The 19256-nt window shown below is 38.8% G+C and overlaps 1 protein-coding gene and 1 long non-coding RNA gene across 2 annotated transcripts; one reads left to right on the forward strand and one right to left on the reverse strand.

The window, feature by feature from the left end:
- Positions 1–3228: 3228 nt before the first annotated feature.
- Positions 3229–8361, forward strand: LOC132116771 (uncharacterized). Its single transcript, XR_009425689.1, has 3 exons — positions 3229–3365; positions 4808–5027; positions 8283–8361. It is a non-coding gene; the product is annotated as an uncharacterized LOC132116771 (long non-coding RNA).
- Positions 8362–9358: 997 nt separating this feature from the next.
- On the reverse strand, positions 9359–11666 carry LOC132116772 (uncharacterized). The gene is made up of 7 exons (XM_059525638.1): positions 11586–11666; positions 11337–11454; positions 11087–11178; positions 10894–11011; positions 10505–10609; positions 10215–10415; positions 9359–10075 (listed from the first exon to the last, which is right to left on the reverse strand). The coding sequence occupies exons 2-7, from the start codon at positions 11392–11394 to the stop codon at positions 9744–9746; spliced, it is 906 nt and encodes a 301-aa protein (XP_059381621.1). The 5' UTR covers positions 11395–11454; positions 11586–11666; the 3' UTR covers positions 9359–9743.
- Between the last annotated feature and the right edge of the window lie 7590 nt (positions 11667–19256).

Raw genomic sequence — 19256 nt, forward strand, 5'->3', positions numbered from 1 at the left:
ATTTAACAAGTTTATACGATTCTTCCTCTCCTATGGTAGAGAATGAGTGGAACTGTTCCTCAGGGGGTCTATAGTGCACTGTCTGATGTGATACTGTAGCTGACGGCTGAATGGTTGCAATTTTATCTCTAATAGTATCGATTTTAGAAGTAAAGTAGTTCATAAAGTCATTACTGCTGTGTTGTTGGGAAATGTCAACACTTGTTGAGGCTTTATTTTTCGTTAATTTAGCCACTGTATTGAATAAATACCTGGGGTTATGTTTGTTTTCTTCTAAAAGAGAAGAAAAGTAATCGGATCTAGCAGTTTTTAATGCTTTTCTGTAGGACATGTTACTTTCCCGCCAAGCAATACGAAATACCTCTAGTTTTGTTTTCCTCCAGCTGCGCTCCATTTTTCGGGCTGCTCTCTTTAGGGTGCGAGTATGCTCATTATACCATGGTGTCAAACTGTTTTCCTTAACCTTCCTTAAGTGTAAAGGAGCAACTTTATTTAAAGTGCTAGAAAAGAGAGAGTCCATAGTTTCTGTTACATCATCAAGTTGTTCTGAGGTTTTGGATATGCTAAGGAATTTGGATACATCAGGAAGATAACTTAAAAAGCAGTCTTTTGTGTTAGAAGTGATGGTTCTTCCATACTTGTAACAAGAAGTAGAATTTACAATTTTGGCTATATGAATTTTGCAAAGAACTAAATAATGATCTGAGATATCATCACTTGGCTGGATAATTTCAGCACCATCAACATCAATTCCATGTGACAGTATTAAATCTAGAGTATGATTTCGACAATGAGTAGGTCCTGAAACGTGTTGTCTAACACCAATAGAGTTCAGAATGTCTATAAATGCTGATCCCAATGCATCGTTTTCATTATCAACAATGACGATATTAAACGATATTAAAATCACCAACTATTAAAACTTTATCTGCAGCCAGAACTAACTCAGATGTGAAATCACCAAACTCTTTAATAAAGTCTGTATGGTGCCCTGGTGGCCTGTATACAGTAGCCAGTACAAACATAACAGGGGATTTATCATTAACATTTGTTTCTTTGGATAATGTTATATGAAGTACCATTACTTCAAACGAGTTATACTTGTAGCCTGCCCTCTGAGAAATCCTGAAAACGTTGTTATAAATTGAAGCAACACCTCCACCTTTGTTTATAACAGTAATCTTGGGGGGGGGTGGACTCATTTAAAATAATGTAATCATCAGGTTTTAGCCAGGTTTCTGTCAAACAGAGTACATCTATATTATGATCAGTGATCATATTATTTACAAAAAGTGTTTTCGTAGAAAGGGATCTGATATTCAATAAGCCAAGCTTTATCATTTGTTTATCCATATTGCTTCTGTTTTTTATTTGTTGAACCTCAATTAAATTGTTAATCTTAACTTGGTTTGGACGTTTTTTGTTTTTTCTAGTTCGGGGAACAGACACAGTCTCTATAGTGTGATATCTAGGTGAAAAAGTCTCTATGTGCTGAGAATTAACTGACCTCTGTGACGGGAGGCAGCTAGCAGACGGTCGGTTTAGCCAGTCTGTCTGCTTCCTGACCTGGGCCCCAGTTAGTCAAGTATAAACACTAAGACTATTTGCCATATTTCTAGAGAGAAGAGTGGCGCCACCCCAGGAGGGATGAAGACCATCTCTTTTAAACAGGTCAGGTCTGCCCCAAAAGCTTGTCCAATTGTCTATGAAACCTATGTTATTCTTATTCTGTGGGCACCACTTAGACATCCAGCCATTGAGTGATGCAATCTGCATCTCATCACCACGGTAAGCAGGGAGGGGACCAGAGCATATTACAGTGTCTGACATCGTGCTTGCAAGTTCACACACATCTTTAATGTTATTTTTAGTGATCTCCGACTGTCGAAGTCGAACATCATTAGCGCCGGCATGAATAACAATCTTACTACTGTATTTACGTTTAGCATTAGCCAGCACTTTTAAATTTGCCAAGATGTCAGGCGCTCTGGCTCCCGGTAAACATTTGACTATGGTGGCTGGTGTCTCTATATTCACGTTCCGTACAATAGAATCACCAATAACTAGAGCACTTTCATCAGGTTTCTCAGTGGGTGCATCACTGAGTGGGGAGAACCTGTTTAATGTTTTGATCGGAACAGAAGAGCGGTGTTTTGACCCACGACTACGCTGCCTCACCGTCACCCAGTTGCCCTGCTGCTGGGGCTCTGTTTCCGGAACCGAACAATGTACAGGAATCCCTGAGCTAGACGCATCCAAAGCCGTATCTAGAGCCCTAACATTTTTACTGTCCTCAATTAAAGTTTGGATGCGTGTCTCTAATTCTGAAATCTTCTCTGTCAGCCTAACTATTTCCCTGCATTTATCACATGTGAATCCCTCATCGGCGACAGAGATAGATAAACTGTACATGTGGCAAGAGGTGCAAGAAACAATGATAGGAGAAGCCATTACTCACCGTGCTTGATGAAAATTCTTACTGCGGTTGTTTGATGAACTTGTGAAAAACTGAAGCGAGGGAGAGGAGAAAAGAAAACAGCGGTAGGTTCGAATGAAGACGCTAATGACAAGCTAACGAGTGCTAACGCTTTGCAGGTGTACTGCACTCTCGGAAATAAAATAAAAGTGAACGATCAAAGTTAATCTGATAAGATTGATCGATAATATCAGAAATATGGTGTGAATTAAGTTTTATTTTAACACTTTAAAAAACAGAGAGTGATAGTAAGATAAAGATTCTAGAGAAAAAAATAAAATAAAAACAGCTACACGGAGCTACAATTTGCTACAGAAGGCCAACAGGAAGTAAAGAAAACACTGTCCAACAGCGACACCCGCAGGCAGGAAAGCACTGCGGATCGTTAAACAATGTTAACCATAACCTTTTAAATACTTAACCTTTCGTTACTTAGCAACTACGGGAAACAATTAACTCCAGTAACTTCAGTGCCATTGGTTAGCACCTTAGTGCTTATACAGTTTAGGAGACATTATGTGTTCGCTGCATTTGTGATGTTTTAATTCCGCGAAGAATTTTTTTTTGCTGTGTACAGTATGGTAGAATACATTAATAGTGCATACCCTTTCCAAACGTGAGAACAACATGATAGAAAGATAAAAAAAAAAATATCCGAATGTAAGACGTCACGTGACGTCACCGTAGTTTGCTAAAGTTTAATTTAAAAAAGAAATAAAAAAAAAACACTGAATAACCATTCACATGATTAATACTCTCAAATGTGAAACTTGCATGCTTGCATCCAGCTGTGGATATTCTGGGAAAATACCCGTTAATGCCCGTTAATGATGACGTTATACTCCCGCTTGCAACCACGACTTCCTCCTCTTCGGACTTCATCAAGCAGGTAAGACGCGTTGACAACAATATGCACAACAATGTAATTATATAAGAGCTATTGCCATTTGCAATATTAATGTATTAAATAACTTATTTAATATTTGTATGGTGTTCTTTGGTCACTCTATATATAGTTATATATAACATATAATAGCCAAAGCTATAAACTTTCCATGTTGACCTTAATGTAACCTTAATTATGTGGGTTATTAAGGATTTACCAAGAATAAATGGACTATTCAATGAGAATATGGAAATTGGTGAATACAGGCCTAATAAATGAATATTGTTGCTTAATGCAGGCCTTATTAGGCTCTAATACAGACACATTAGTTATTTGTTAATTGCTAATACTTATTCCCTAAACTAAAGTGTTACCATAATTTCATCAATCAGTTCAACTTAAATATATTATCAGTTAATCATTTTAAACATTTCAATTTATTTGATCAGAGCGCTTGTTTAAAACGGATCAATTGGGCACATAAAAAAATGTTTTATGGCTAAGTTTACACTGCAGGCTGAAACGACCCAATTCCGATTTTTTTGCCCCTATGCGACCTGTATCTGATCTTTTCATGACAGTCTGAACGACACAGATCCGATCTTTTCAAATGCGACCCAGGCCACTTGGGTATGTGGTCCTAAATCCGATACGTATCCGATCTTTTGAAATGCGACCTCCGGCTGAACGGCCAGGTCACATGTATCCGACCAGTACGTCATTGATACGCTACAAACATCATAATTCTGCGTTGAAGTAGGCGGGAATGAGAAGATAAACAACAACCATGGCGGAAAATGCTGCTTAAATAACTTTAATATTGCTAAACGAGCTCCGCTGTTGACTACACTGTTGTTATGACATCCATGTTTAGCTACTTCCGCAAACAAGGAGTGACGTCGTTGGCCGTTGAATACTCTTCTGCGCATGCAGATCACTTCTGGGTCATTTCACGTTCACACAGGAGATCACAAAAGGTCGCATTTAATTGGAAATGTGAACGGCCTTGCAAAAAAATCGATTTTTTTCAAAAAATCGGAATTGAGCATTAAGCCCTGCAATGTGAACGTAGCCTATGATTGGCTATGTATAGTGTCTCTTGTATTGCTAATTGGGCTTACTTTAACAATCCCTTATAAGTATAAAGTAGGCTATAAACTCATCATCAAATTTAGGTACAATGAAAGGCACTATATAAGTTCAAGTTGTTATTAACTATGCTGTTAGGTGTAGTGCCATATTTAATTTGACCAGTAGGTGATTATCTAATGTGTAGGCTATTTTAGCCCCACGCCCCCCCCCCACCAAACAATAAAATAAAAAATGCCTGAGACACCGTACCCTGATATTAGTGTCTAACCAGCCAAAGACCAGAAAAATTTGCCAATTTTTACATCATTTAATTGTATTATTATTATTGTGAATTTATGTCTTTTTCCATACAGATATGCCAGGACCTGGTTCAACTACTAAGAAATGTGCGTCTTGTTCTATGCCACTCAATGTGGCTTGCAAGACGTGCAAGTACTGCAAAGCAGCGCAGCCCCACAATCTGCGTTTGAAAAAAAAAAAATAGAAAGATTTGATTTGAAATCAGAGACATGGGCCCAGGCCCAGAAAAATAATAACACTTCATCCCACCTGATGGATGACGCTTCTTTGTTGGTATGTTACAGAATATTATTAAGTTGGCTTGAGAAAGCCAACTTACTGAAATCCTATTTAAACTTATTATTATTATTCTTCTGAGACTAAATTATCAACTCAAACTCCTAGAGCTTTAACTCTACAGACTCCAAACTCGGCCCAGCTCTTCAGACTGATCTCGGCGGGTGTGCTATCTATCTATCTATCTATCTATCTATCTATCTATCTATCTATCTATCTATCTATCTATCTATCTATCTATAATCTGACTGTTTCTAATCTATCTATCTATCTATCTATCTATCTATCTATCTATCTATCTATCTATCTATCTATCTATCTATCTATCTATCTATCTATCTATCTTCATAGCAACAATATAGCAACTATCCACACCAACCTAGCAACCAGGTACTCTAGCAACCACTTAGCAACACCATAGCAACCACCCCGGGTACCCTAGCAACCGCATAGCAACTCCTTAGCAACCACCCGTGTACCCTAGCAACTGCATAGAAACACCTTAGGAACCACCCGGGCACCCTAGCAACCGCATAGCAACACCCTAGCAACCACACAGAGTACCCTAGCAACAACATAGGAACACCCTAGCAACAATCCAGAGTACCTTAGCAAATATATAGCAACACCCTAGCAACCATCCCGGCTACCCTAGCAACCGCGTAGCAACACCCTAGCCACCACCCCGGGTACCCTAGCAACCGCATAGCAACACCCTAGCAACCATCCCGGGTACCCTAGCAACACCCTAGCAACCATCCCAGGTACCCTAGCAACTGCATAGCAACAGCCTAGCAACCACTCCGGGTACCTTAGCAACCCGCCAGTACCCTAGCAACCACATAGCAATGATCTCTGACAGACTGCATTGCCTTCAAACATTATGCTTTTAAAACTTATTAAAATGTTTTACTATTTCAGACTGAAACCGTCAAACTTAAAACTTTTTAAACTTCTTAAACTTTTTAAACTTTTTAAACTTTTCAAACTTTTCAAACTTTTCAAACTTTTCAAACTTTTCAAACTTTCTGGCCAGGCTTTCTCAAGCCAACTTAAAGTTTGTCTTGACAAACTTTTTTATCTAGTTCTTCTTCTTCTTCTTCTTAACTCATCCTAGAGCTTTAACTCTGCAAACTCCAAACTCGGGTCAGACTTTCAGACTGTTTTGACTTGGTGTGCTATATCTTTTCAGATTGATTTGACTTTCAGTTTTCTTAAAAAATAATATTAAAAATCATAAAAACCCCATAGACTTACATTGCAGAGAGCTCAAATTGAGCCAAGACTATGGTGGCTATCTATCTGACTGTTTCTATCTATCTATCTATCTGACTGTTTCTATCTATCTATCTATCTATCTATCTATCTATCTATCTATCTATCTATCTATCTATCTATCTATCTGACTGTTTCTATCTATCTATCTATCTATCTATCTGTTTCTATCTATCTATCTATCTATCTATCTATCTATCTATCTATCTATCTATCTATCTGACTGTATCTATCTATCTATCTATCTATCTATCTATCTATCTATCTATCTATCTATCTATCTATCTATCTATCTATCCTAGCAACATGCTAATGTTAGAAACATAGTCGAATGCTAATCATGCTAGAAAACATGTTAACGACATGCTAGTCGCATGCAAGTCATGCTAGAAACATGCTAGCAACATGCTAATCATGCTAGAAACATAGTAGTCACATGATAATCATGCTAGAAACATGCTAGCAACATGCTAATCATGCTAGAAACATGCTAGTTGAATGTTAATCATGCTAGAAATATAATAGCACATGCTAGTCATGGTAGCAACATGCTAGAAACATACTAGTCGCATGTTAATGATGCTAGAAACATGCTAGCAACATGTTAATCATGCTAGAAACATGCTAGAAACATGCAAGTCGCATGTTAATCATGCTAGAAACATGCTAACGACATGCTAATCATGCTAGAAACATGCTAGCAACATGCTAGTCATGATAACAATATGCTAGCAACATGCTAATCATGCTAGAAACATGCAAGTCGAATGCTAATCATGCTAGAAATATACTAGCAACATGCTAGTCATGGTAACAACATGCTAGAAACATACTAGTCGCATGCTAATGATGCTAGAAACATGCTAGCAACATGCTAATCATGCTAGAAACATTTTAGCAACATGCTAGTTGCATGCTAATCATGCTAGAAACTTGCTAGTCGAATGTTAATCATGTTAGAAATATACTAGCAAACATGCTAGTGATGATAACAATATGCTAGCAACATGCTATTCGCATGCTAATCATGCTAGAAACATGCTAGCAACATGCTAGTCATGCTAACAAAATGCTAGTAATTTGTTAATCATGCTAGAAACATGCTAGCAACATGCTAGCAGCATGTTAATCATGCTAGAAACATGGTAGTGACATGTTAGTCATGTTAACAACATGCTATTCACATGTTAATCATGCTAGCAACATGCTAGTCACATGCTAGTCATGCTAGAAACATGGTAACGACATGCTAGTCATGTTAACAACATGCTAGTAACTTGCTAATCATGCTAGCAACATGGTAGCAGCATGCTATGCTAGCAACATGCTAGCAACATGCTTATTATGCTAACAATATGCTAATCATGCTAGAAACATGCTAGCGACATGCTTATCATGCTAGCAACATGCTAGCAACATGCTAATCATGCTAGCAACATGCTAGTCGCATGCATTCTTTCTGTCAAACTAATCTGTCATTCTTTTTTGTTTTGAACTAATCTATATCATTCTTTCTAACTAATCTATCTGTCATTATTTCTAACTAATATATCTTTCTTTCTTTCAACTAATCTATCAATCTAACTTTAAACTATAAACTTCTAACTTCTTTAAACTTCTTCAAACTTTCTGTTCAGGCTTTCTCAAGCCAACTTAAAGTTTGTCTCAACAAACTTTTTTTTTCTAGTTATTTTAATTTTTTTGGCTTGCATACATAAGTAATTAAACACCTGTATTTTTTTGTTTTAGGTTTACACTTATTGACACATCTTCTGAATAAAAAATCTCTGTGTAAAGCTTCTAATTGCTGATCCCAAAATTCTAAAGACTGTTATTGCAGCGAAATAGTTCTTATGAATATGTATACATGCAGCATATGTCATTATGTTAGTATACAAAGAACTTCCTTTAACTGACTCTGAAATTTACCATAATTGTTCAGAAATAATGTAGATTTTGCTTTACTCTTGTTGGAAGCTGGAAAGGTTTTAGGCCCTTGGCTCCAGGGGTGTGTTATTTATATCCCGCCCTGGAACTAAATCGTGGACCTGTGAGGCCTGGTGTCAAGAAGGGCAGCAAAGAAGCCACTTCTCTCCAAAAAAAAACATCAGGGACAGATTGATCTTCTGCAGAAAGTATAGTGAATGGACTGCTGAGGACTGGAGCAAAGTCATATTCTCCAATGAAGCCCCTTTCCGATTGTTTGGGGCATGTGGAAAAAGGCTTGTCCAGAGAAGAAAAGGTGAGCACTAACATCAGTCCTGTGTCATGCCAACAGTAAAGCATCCTGACACCATTCATATGTGGGGTTGCTTCTCATCCAAGGGAGTGGGCTCACTCACAATTCTGCCCAAAAACACAGCCATGAATAAAGAATGGTACCAAAACACCCTCCAACAGCAACTTCTTCCAACAATCCAACAACAGTTTGGTGAAGAACAATGCATTTTCCAGCACGATGGAGCACTGTGCCATAAGGCAAAAGTGATAACTAAGTGGCTCGGGGACCATGGCCTGGACCTTAATCCCATTGAGAACTTGTGGTCAATCCTCAAGAGGCGGGTGGACAAACAAAAACCCACTAATTCTGACAAACTCCAAGAAGTGATTATGAAAGAATGGGCTGCTATCAGTCAGGATTTGGCCCAGAAGTTGATTGAGAGCATGCCCAGTCGAATTGCAGCTAAAAAGAAGGGCCAACACTGCAAATACTGACTCTTTGCATACATGTCATGTAATTGTCTATAAAAGCCTTTGAAACATATGAAAGTGCTTGTAATTATATTTCAGTACATCACAGAAACAACTGAAACAAAGATCTAAAAGCAGTTTAGCAGCAAACTTTTTGAAAACTAATATTTATGTAATTCTCAAAACTTTTGGCCACGACTGTAAATAACATATCATTTTGGATTTCATGAGGGCACACCCTCCAAAAAAAAAAAAAAAAAAACAGGCAAGCAAATGCAAAAACACATGTCAATTGACAAATTAGACATCTTCCAAATCACTGTACTCTGAGCTCTCGTATTCAAGTCCTTTACTCTCATACGGTATCTCCTTGGACCAGTCTTCAGGGAATAGAGGTCCTAAAGCCAAGCTGTATCTTGAGGAAACGACTTGAATCTTCTCCTCCACATCAGCAAGCCTTTCCTGTAGAAGACACTGTAGCCCACAATGCCCCTCGTCAGTTTAACTGCCTAGGAGGAAATATAAAATGAAAAAGGCACACATTAATGGAACACATTAATTCTTACCCGTTTAGACCCTTAACTTGACCCAGTTAAGATAGCAGCCATACATTTCCATCTCTGAACAGCATTGGAACATTCAATTCAGTTAACTTTATTTATCCCCGTAGGGCAATTTAATTTTAGCCTACCAGTCATATCAACAAGACAACACTTAGTCAAGCATTCAGAAACACTGTCAATGACATCATATTGCATTTGGGCACCAAAACAACAAATACACAGGCCACAATACATAGACTAAGCAGCAACCAAAGTTCAAGTAGATAAATAAATATATAGATAGATAATAAGTAATAAATAAATAATAAAAACGGCACTTCAGTGTTAACCCCATGTTCTTGCCACGGTTTCCTCCAGACATTTCTGCAATCAGCTTCCTAATGCCATCAGCCAGCCCTCTGAGGTAGGTGCAGTGCTGTCTCATCTCCCTAAGAATTAGGATCTTCTCTTCTTGCAGCCACATCTTTGACATGTATGCATCGAAAATCTTCTTCTTAGTGAGGATGTTTGTGGATTCTAAAGTCATACAAATGAGCCAGTCAACAGGATTGACCTGTAAGCTGCAATATAGTTGTATAGCATGCATGCCCATTAAGCTGAGTCAACATCTGTTTGCACAATGTAATCCCTCTCCCTCACAGAAGTTGTTCCATACCAATGCTGTGAACCTCCCATGGCCATATTAGACTGTCCTCCCCACTGCCATGGCCCACCATAGAGAGTCGGCTCTCCACCATCTGCTCATTTATGTCCTCCTCCTCTGGCACCTGCTCATTGTATCGTTTGATTGCTTCAAAGAGTTTCCTTTTCTCGTCCCCCAATTTCCGTCGCCGCATTTGTCGAATCTTGTTGCAGTCTATAATTTCCAAACACATGACAGAAACATAAAATCTAGACAAGAGATTCACAAGTCTTGTAAATAAAATAGATAATTCAACAGCATACCTGTCTGATTATAAAGGCTTGCTTTTTTTTGATAGACACCCAGACATATGTGCTCTATCGACCGCTGAAGGATATGTTGGTCATCCTGTCTGACATCTATAGAATCTTGGGAGGAGACAAAAGCATGAATAAATAACCACTTTGGAAAGGTCAATTTACATTTCTGATAAAATCTACCTGACAGTGCATCAATGGCACTATGTCCATTAGCACTATGCTGTATGTGCAGTTTGCAACAGTGGCTAAAACACCTTAAATATGATATTCATTTAGGACCGTAATGTGTTACAAAATAAAGTCATGTAATTACAGTAACACGTCCTCAACAATGTCGAGCACACTATGCTGTAACTGTAAACAGCCTATTATTTATAACATCAATACTGTACCATCAGTGGCCCACTGTCTGACGTCATGTACCCACTGCTGGACCATGTTCTCAGGACACCCAAGTTCACGGCTCAATTTCTCCAACCTCTGGGACTCAGCCTCAGCCTTTCGGACAGTCTTCAATAAAAATGCAAACAAACAATAGCCTTTGCCATCTTGGACCAGATTAATTCTGTGTAATATGGTCAATACCTTGACATATCTGTTGGACAATGCAAGATGAAGGCCATCATGCTTGCATCTATTCCACCCAATTGCATGTACAGTCAGCATTTCATTGCGAGCTTTTAGAAAACATATTCAAATGTTACTTGACGGCCTATTCATATTTAATTAAAATAAAGGTTCCTCTTCTGTATTTTTGTATAAAGAATGAAAGACTAATGAAAGAATAGCTGAAAGAACAAAACATTTTTTAATGTAATAAAGGAGAATCACATACCAGATTTGGTCATGTACTTCGTTGTGAGAGCACAACGAGAGATGAAACTGTTCACCATTTCCACCTCTTACCCTGCAGTTGCGCCAGCACCCTCCTGATTCCTACCACTCCAGACAATCTAACAAATGTGTGAAAAAGTTATTGGTTAGGGATGCACCAATCTCAGTTTTGCAAAGACATAAATTGTGCATTTCCATTATTAATAATTAAATTAAATAGCAATAGTAAATGGCATAATAAAGACAATACCTCACACTTAGTTGAATGGGCCTTGGCGTGCATGACTGACAGAAATGGCCTCATTTGAAGAAGATGGGCCAGTACTTGCATGAGATGTCAGTGCAGTAGAAATTTATGTTTGTGGCTGCCTGAAGCTCCTTCTGCAGGAATAGGGGACACGCAAAGATCTCCCCCCTGTACATGTTGAGACCCTTTAATATCACCCCATGCCTGCAAACAGCTACCTCAAGACCCTCTTCATCAAGTTTGCTAGCTCTTCTGGCAGTCTCCCTGGCAGCAGACCACTGACTAGCACCACAAATGTCTTTTCCTGGAGTCTGCATGAAAAAAAATAAATAAATAAAAAATATATATATATATATGTATACCGAAGAGGAGGAAGTCTTCTTCTTCTTGTTCTGCCTTTATTTGGCAATTCGCAATTTCGCATCGATTTCGCGCATTACCGCCACCTACTGTGAGGAGAATTTCGTAGTTGCAAGCAGATCATTAACGGGCATTAATGGATATTTTCCCCGAATTTCCACAGCTGAAAAAAAACATGCAAATTTCACATTTGAGAGTATTACTCCTGTGACGTAGTTATTCAGTGTTTTTGTTTTCTTTAAATTAAACTTTAGCAAATTATGGTGACGTCACGTGATGCGTTCGGGTATTTTTTTTTCTGTCGTGTAGTTCTCACATTTGGCAAGGGCATCCACTATTAATGTATTCTACCATACACAGCAAAAAATATATATTTGCTGGTTATGTTTAACATGGTTTAACGTCGATATAACACATTGTTTACCTTTCACCTAAAGGAGGAGCTGGGGGAAGCAAGAAAAATAGACGTTTTACTCATTACTTCAATAAAAATGTGACATTTAGATGTTTTTTTTCGGCGTGGAACAAGGCAAATGAATGCTTTTCACCTTGAAAATATTAATGTTTTTTACATTTTAAGTAATTAAATAGAAAATTGCTCAGTGATCGTCAAAACAACAGAAAGCCATTTTTCTCGGTTTAATGAAAACTAAAATAGATCGTTATGGCAGAGCTTACAGCGATAGCGCGTAAAATATATCAACATCTGGGTATTTCTCCACGGGAACGTGTTAACGCAAACGTGTAAGATTCACGTCTGAGGTTGTTAAACTGTGACATCAACACGTTTTCCAAAGTGGACCAACGTGATTAGTTCACTTCTTGTCGTGATACCGGGTTGGCAGGTGACAGCACATTCATTCCTGCAATATATTAATTTTAATTGTTTTACATTTTACTGAATCTCAGCAGATTGTACAAGTAATCATCATAAATTGTAACCCTATCACATTTAGTGCCAGTGCTTCCGATTTCTTTTTTATGACAAGCACACCTGCCTCTCCCAACAATGCATTCATGTCTTCCCTATTCTAGCCCTGTAAAATAAGGTTTATAGGTATCTTTAGGAGTCAATTCACTCTATATTTTTGTCTCTATCCTACATAAACAAGTAACAGTAGTTAGACTGTAACGTGCAGTAGCATCACCATTATACATTCAGGCAAAGTGCTAACTTGAAATAATAAATGACAAACAAATTGCTGGTTGAAATAATAAATAAATACACAAAATAAAATATTGTGCCCTTACAATTACTGCTTTCCATTTTGTTGTGATTTGATATTGTTTTAAAAGGATGGAGTAATGTTTAGATGCCAGCACAGGCCTTCGTTTGGAGCTGAAGTATGGAATCAATATGGAATAGCAATATTATGGAGCACATAATAGCAGTAATATATGGGAGAAGTGCTTTTCTTGTAATTGAGGTAAATGGTTATATAATTATAGAGGAATAAATGAAAGTATTCAGTCCCCTGCCTAACTTTGATGTCAAGGGTTTTCACTGTTAATACACTGTATTTTCAGCATCATTATGTCACTAAAACATCATTGTTATGGTTACAGCCATTTTTTTAGACAGCAGTTTTTGTTTTAATTTACTTAATATTTTAGCTCCTTTTTATTCCCATGCGAAAAAAAGAAACAAGCAAGTGAAGAAAAATAGAAATAAATTGCTGATTTGTAGCTACTGCTAAGAAAAAAATTTCACTCATATGGAAATACAGCCATTTCTCAGATTTAAGATAACCAATACGTCTTACTGTATTGTTTTGTTTTCATTACAGATTGACAGCTCGGTAGTTGGAGAAATAGATGATGCCACTATGACTGCTTACATTCATCTGAGAAATAACAAAAGGGCCGTGAAGATGACAAGGAAAATAGAACTAGGATGGATACACGACAAGAAACAAGTGAGAAAACGCAATGGTGGAGAAACCAGAGTTCTTGATATTTCCAAGAAAGCCACAAAAACAGAGATTCTATCACAAGCTAAAAAGCTATTTTTCCCCAATGAGAAATCGAGAAAGGGAAAGTGGGAAGAGTTCAGTCACAACATTGTTGACTTTCAGGAAGCATACCTTGATGAGGGTGTTAGTGTGGGAGAGCTCTATGAAACACATAAATTGGGGATTTTAAGATTTTACTTGTTCACAGAGCACCTGACAAATGGAGATGAAGTGTTCACAGAGATGACAGAAGGCTAAATGCGGCGAGGCTAAATGAGCGACAAAAAACACAACAGAAGATAATGAGCAGCTGACACAAAAACCACATGACAGTGAACAGCAGACACACACTGTGGAAGCTTTTGTCTCTACTGCTGTAGAGATTGTTGATCTTATATCTTTGTGTGATACATCGGAGGTCATTTTTGGCCCTTTGCAAGGTGGACCATTTTTAGAAGATCTTGATGACACAATCTTACATGAGCCTATAGAAGAGGCACAGATAAACATCAACGCCAACAGCTCAACTCCTGTCCATTCTGACACAGTGCCTGCTGGCCCATTACGTCCTACTTATGAACTGTTGCATGTGACAGTGAAACTCCACAGAGTCAATCTCTTGGAGGAACTGATTACCCAATTCAAGGATGAAGCGATGATGTCCTACACTGTGAAATACAGCTTCATTCATGAAATGGGGGCAGATGCTGATGGCGTGTCTAGGGATGTATATGCTGCCTTCTAGACAGAGTTTTTAGACTGTGCAGCAGAGGGTGCAGATGTGAGGGTGCCATCACTATCCCCAAAATGGCAAGAGGAAGAATGCAAATCTGTTGGTAGGATAATGGTCAAGGGATTAAAGGACCATGGATATTTTCCTTCTCGGCTGGCTCAAGCCTTTAAAGCAGCAATCACATTTGGTGAAAACACTGTCTCACCTTTATTGTTTGACTCACTAATGTTGTATCTTAGTCAGTCTGAGCGCGATCTCTTGTCCACTGCTTTGCAAGACGCCCTTGATGGTGATGATGAAGATGAGCTTCTTGAGCTTATGGATCTCATGGGAGTAAGAACAGTACCAACACAAGAGATCTTGAAAGCTGTGCTTCTCCAATTTGCCCACAAGCAAATAATCCAGCAACCAAGATATGCATTGGATAACATTGCAGCAGTCGCAGGACCAACTCTCAGGGAGTTCTTCCCCAGTGTGCTGGATATGCAGAAGATGTATGAGGATCTTAAACCATCAACCCGAAAGGTATTAAAGTTGATCACGGCCTCTCCAGCAGAGAACCAAAGTTTGCGATTTTTACATCAGTACATCAGGGGATTGGATGAGATAGGCTTCCGGAAGATGTTGAGATTCATGACAGGGTCTAATGTCATCTGCGTTAAAGACATTCAAGTCATATTCACCCCTTTGGAAGGGTTATCAAGGCGGCCTATTGCACATACTTGTGGCCCAACTTTAGAGCTGCCATCAATTTACAACAGCTATCCTGACCTCCGAGCTGAAATGGAGGCTTTACTGTCCAGCAACTTCTATGCAATGGACATTGTGTCTCACTCACTCACATGTACACACTCTTCCCTCTTGCCCAGTTATAGCCTTATCAGTGCCATCTGTTGACCTTTAGATAGTGTGTGAACGTGAGACAGAGCACATAGGGGAAGTAATTAACTTAGGTGGTGCATAATGAGCGCTGGGTGATTTATTTTTTATTTTATGTTGTTCAGTTTCAGTTTTATCCAGAATGTCATTACCAAACTTACTTTGGAAACATGTTTACTGGCTGATGAACATTTTGTTGATGGACTCAACAAATATATCCAGCCCATAGAAACATTTACACATGATAACAAGATACAATAACCAGTTTAATCAGTGATTTATTGATAATGATACAGGACCATTCAAATGCCATTTATGTTGCCCTGTTTGCAGTGGGCCCAAAGTGTGTCAAATCACATTTGGTCATGCTGAATAGTTACACCATAAGGAAAAATTTACAATTTTGACAATGGCAACATGTTTTGCAACGTTTCATATGCAGTTGCTGTTATTACCAGACTTAAACTGTCTGTAGAAACATATTGAGTGGCTGAACATTTTGTTAATATACTTTAAGGTCCACTTAACCAAAAAACAATTATAAGCCTTTTACACAATGTATGTTATAAATGCATGTGGATACATTTTCATTTTTAAGTGATTTAGATACATGTTCCAATATTTTAAACATACTTTTATGTAAGCCATCATTTCTGCAGTTTAGGAGCATACTTTTTGGGACAATTTAAAAGAAATGTTCTTGCTTCCGGCTTTGCTACCGTTTGGACATTCTAGCTTACTGCTCTGCGCTTTGCTTCTTATTTCTGTACTTTTTTCAGATTTTTCTAAGATTTCTACATCAGCAGATCAGCACTGTGCTCAAACAACAGATTTTTGGCACAAACGCTAAAACTAAAAACTCTTTGGGACTGGAATGATACTACAAAAAGAAAACTTTGCCTCCCACTGCCAGCAGCTTACATTCCGGAGACGGGAAAACAACTGCCTCCATTCAAACAGAAGAGAGAGTGAGTTACAGATACAAACAGATACAGCCGGTGAGTCCCATGATTCTTCTGAATCTCAACAGTTTATACCAAGTGTAAAGGAACAAGCCAAAACTGATCGCCACACTAATTGATGGCACAAACAAGGAGCGAGACCCAAAGGAAGACGAGACATCATATTGTCACAAGTTTCTCGTATTGCTGCCATAGCTTCCTCTACCTCAGATTCGACTATGATAAGGCTTGTGAATACTGGCATTCAACCACCCCCTATACATCTTGAGAACAGATGTGAAGCATTAATGAATGTGGGCAAGGAATCCCCAAATGTGATTAAACATCTATTGGATCAGCCAGCTGCTAACACCGCTACTAACAGAGGCTCAAGGTTGAGCAGACAGCGGCATTCAGCTCAGAGCGCAGCCGAGCCAAGGACTTTGATAGTGGGTGATTCTGTTATCAGAAACATCCATAGCAGGACTACAACAACATGCTGCCTTCCTCAAGCAACGGTCTCTGATGTGAACAAGGAACTTCAGAATATTCGGATGAAGCACAAGACTGCAAATCAAATCATCATCCATGTGGGAAAGAATGATATTCGGAAAGAGCCGTCAGAACTCCTTAAGAAGGACTTCAGTGAACTCTTTGAAACACTTAGAAGACTCAAAGTTCAGTCGTTCATCAGTGGACCACTCCCAGCAAGGGGAACAAAAATGTTTTCACGGTTGCTTGGGCTGAACACATGGCTACAAAGATCTTGTAATATAAAAGAAGTGAATTTCATTGACAACTTCAATCTTTTCTGGGGCCATAGACAATTGTTTAAACCGGATGGCCTCCACCCAAACAAACTTGGTGCTAGAGTGTTTAAGGACAATATCTACTTCTCCCTCCGTCATCCTTCAGCAGAGTGTGTCAATCCATTCAGCACACACACACCGGGTCCGAGTCATCATGTGGTTGACATATCCCACAAGGACACTGATAACACCATGCAGCCAAAACAAGCACTGCTGATAGACACTAACCCGGCTGAGCCCTGCCCACAGAGCTCCTCACAGACAGACTCTAATGTATCAAAACAGCTACAAGATTCACCACCCAAGGACGACTCTCTGGAAAACAGCCAGGGAAGCCAGGACAACATATCACAGCCACCGGAAACACAAGAGACACAGCCCATCTCACCAGACACATTATCCCTTTCTCCAGCATCTCCACTTCTGTGCTTTTCACAGAAAATTGAGGAATTGGTGAATGCTGGGACTAAACTCTCTCACTTATTTGCTGCAAGTCCGCAAATATCAACAAAAAAACAGCGGGCCCCCCAACCACCAAAGCCTGTGGTCCCTGCTCATGCAAGAGCTCTTCGACCACTGCCACAACGCCGGGGCCCAAACCCTCTATCTGCTGAAGGTGGACCAAAAACAACTGATAGCAGCTCTCAGTGATATGTGTCGGGTCCCCGCTATAATAACAGCAACATTCACAAATGGCTACAGAACAAGCGGGAACCCAGTGTGCCTGTAGCTTTCTCTATTTCAGTTTTATCACGTGATAGAAAGTCTAAGGCCATCTCAAGCCGAAGGGCAAACTCATCTAATCTGCGGCCTATTATGCATCAAACTAAGATCGATGTAAAGACACAAAGCACAGCCATCAAGTTAGCATCTTTAAACATTCGCTCACTAAAAAATAAATAATTTCTAATCAATGACTTTATAACCACAAACAATCTGGATTTTATGTTTCTAAACGAAACATGGCTTGAAGACAGCTGCAATGCAACAGTGCTCAATGAAGCAGCCCCTCCTAACTTCACTTACATGAGTGTCTGCAGGACTGTTAGGAGAGGTGGAGGTGTAGCTGTTCTATTTAAAGATGTCTATCAATGCAAGCAAGTGTCATTTGGTCAGTACTTGTCTTTTGAATATCTAGGGATTGTGCTGAAAGGTGCTCCACGCATTGTGTTTATTATTATTTACAGGCCTCCAAAATACTCTCCAGCCTTTGTTGAAGAGGTCACAGAAATGTTATCAATGATTTCCTCAGAGTTTGACTGTTTTGCTATTGCAGGGGATTTTAATATTCACATAGATAATGCAGAAAACAAAACTACAAAAGAAATTATAACAGTTCTAAACACTTTTGACTTGACTCAGCATGTGCATGGACCCACACACAAAGGTGGACACACTCTAGACTTTTTACTATTTAAAAAACAAGTTTACTATTTATGGAGGCTATATCTTTAACAACAAACATTTCTGCAGACTCTGTTGATATTCTCCTTGATTCCTTTAACTCAAAAGTTAAGAATGTTATTGATGACATTGCTCCAATAATAACCAGTAAGAAAACAAACAGACAGAAATCAGTTTGGAGAAGATCAACAGCAGTTCAGACTATGAAAAGACAATGCAGAAAAGCAGAGCAGATGTGGCGGAAGTCAAAACTTGAAATTCACTATAGCATCTATAAAGACAGCTTTCATGATTTTAATGTGAAACTAGCCACAGCTAGACAGAATTTCTTCTCAAACCTTATAAACAGCAACTTAAATAGCACTCGTACTCTTTTTGCCACTGTTGAGAGACTGACAAACCCCCCAAGTCAGATTCCCAGTGAAATGCTCTCAGACAGCAAATGCAATGAGTTTGCATCCTTCTTTTCTGAGAAGATCATCAATATCAGGAAGGCGATGAGCACATCCTCAAGTAATGCAGAAGTCAGACAGATTAGGCCACAATATCAAAAAGATACTATGTCTATTTTTGAAGCAAATTGATAGCAAAATTCT

The sequence above is a fragment of the Carassius carassius genome, chromosome 36 (genome assembly GCF_963082965.1).
Source record: "Carassius carassius chromosome 36, fCarCar2.1, whole genome shotgun sequence".
NCBI classification, from domain to species: Eukaryota; Metazoa; Chordata; class Actinopteri; order Cypriniformes; family Cyprinidae; genus Carassius; species Carassius carassius.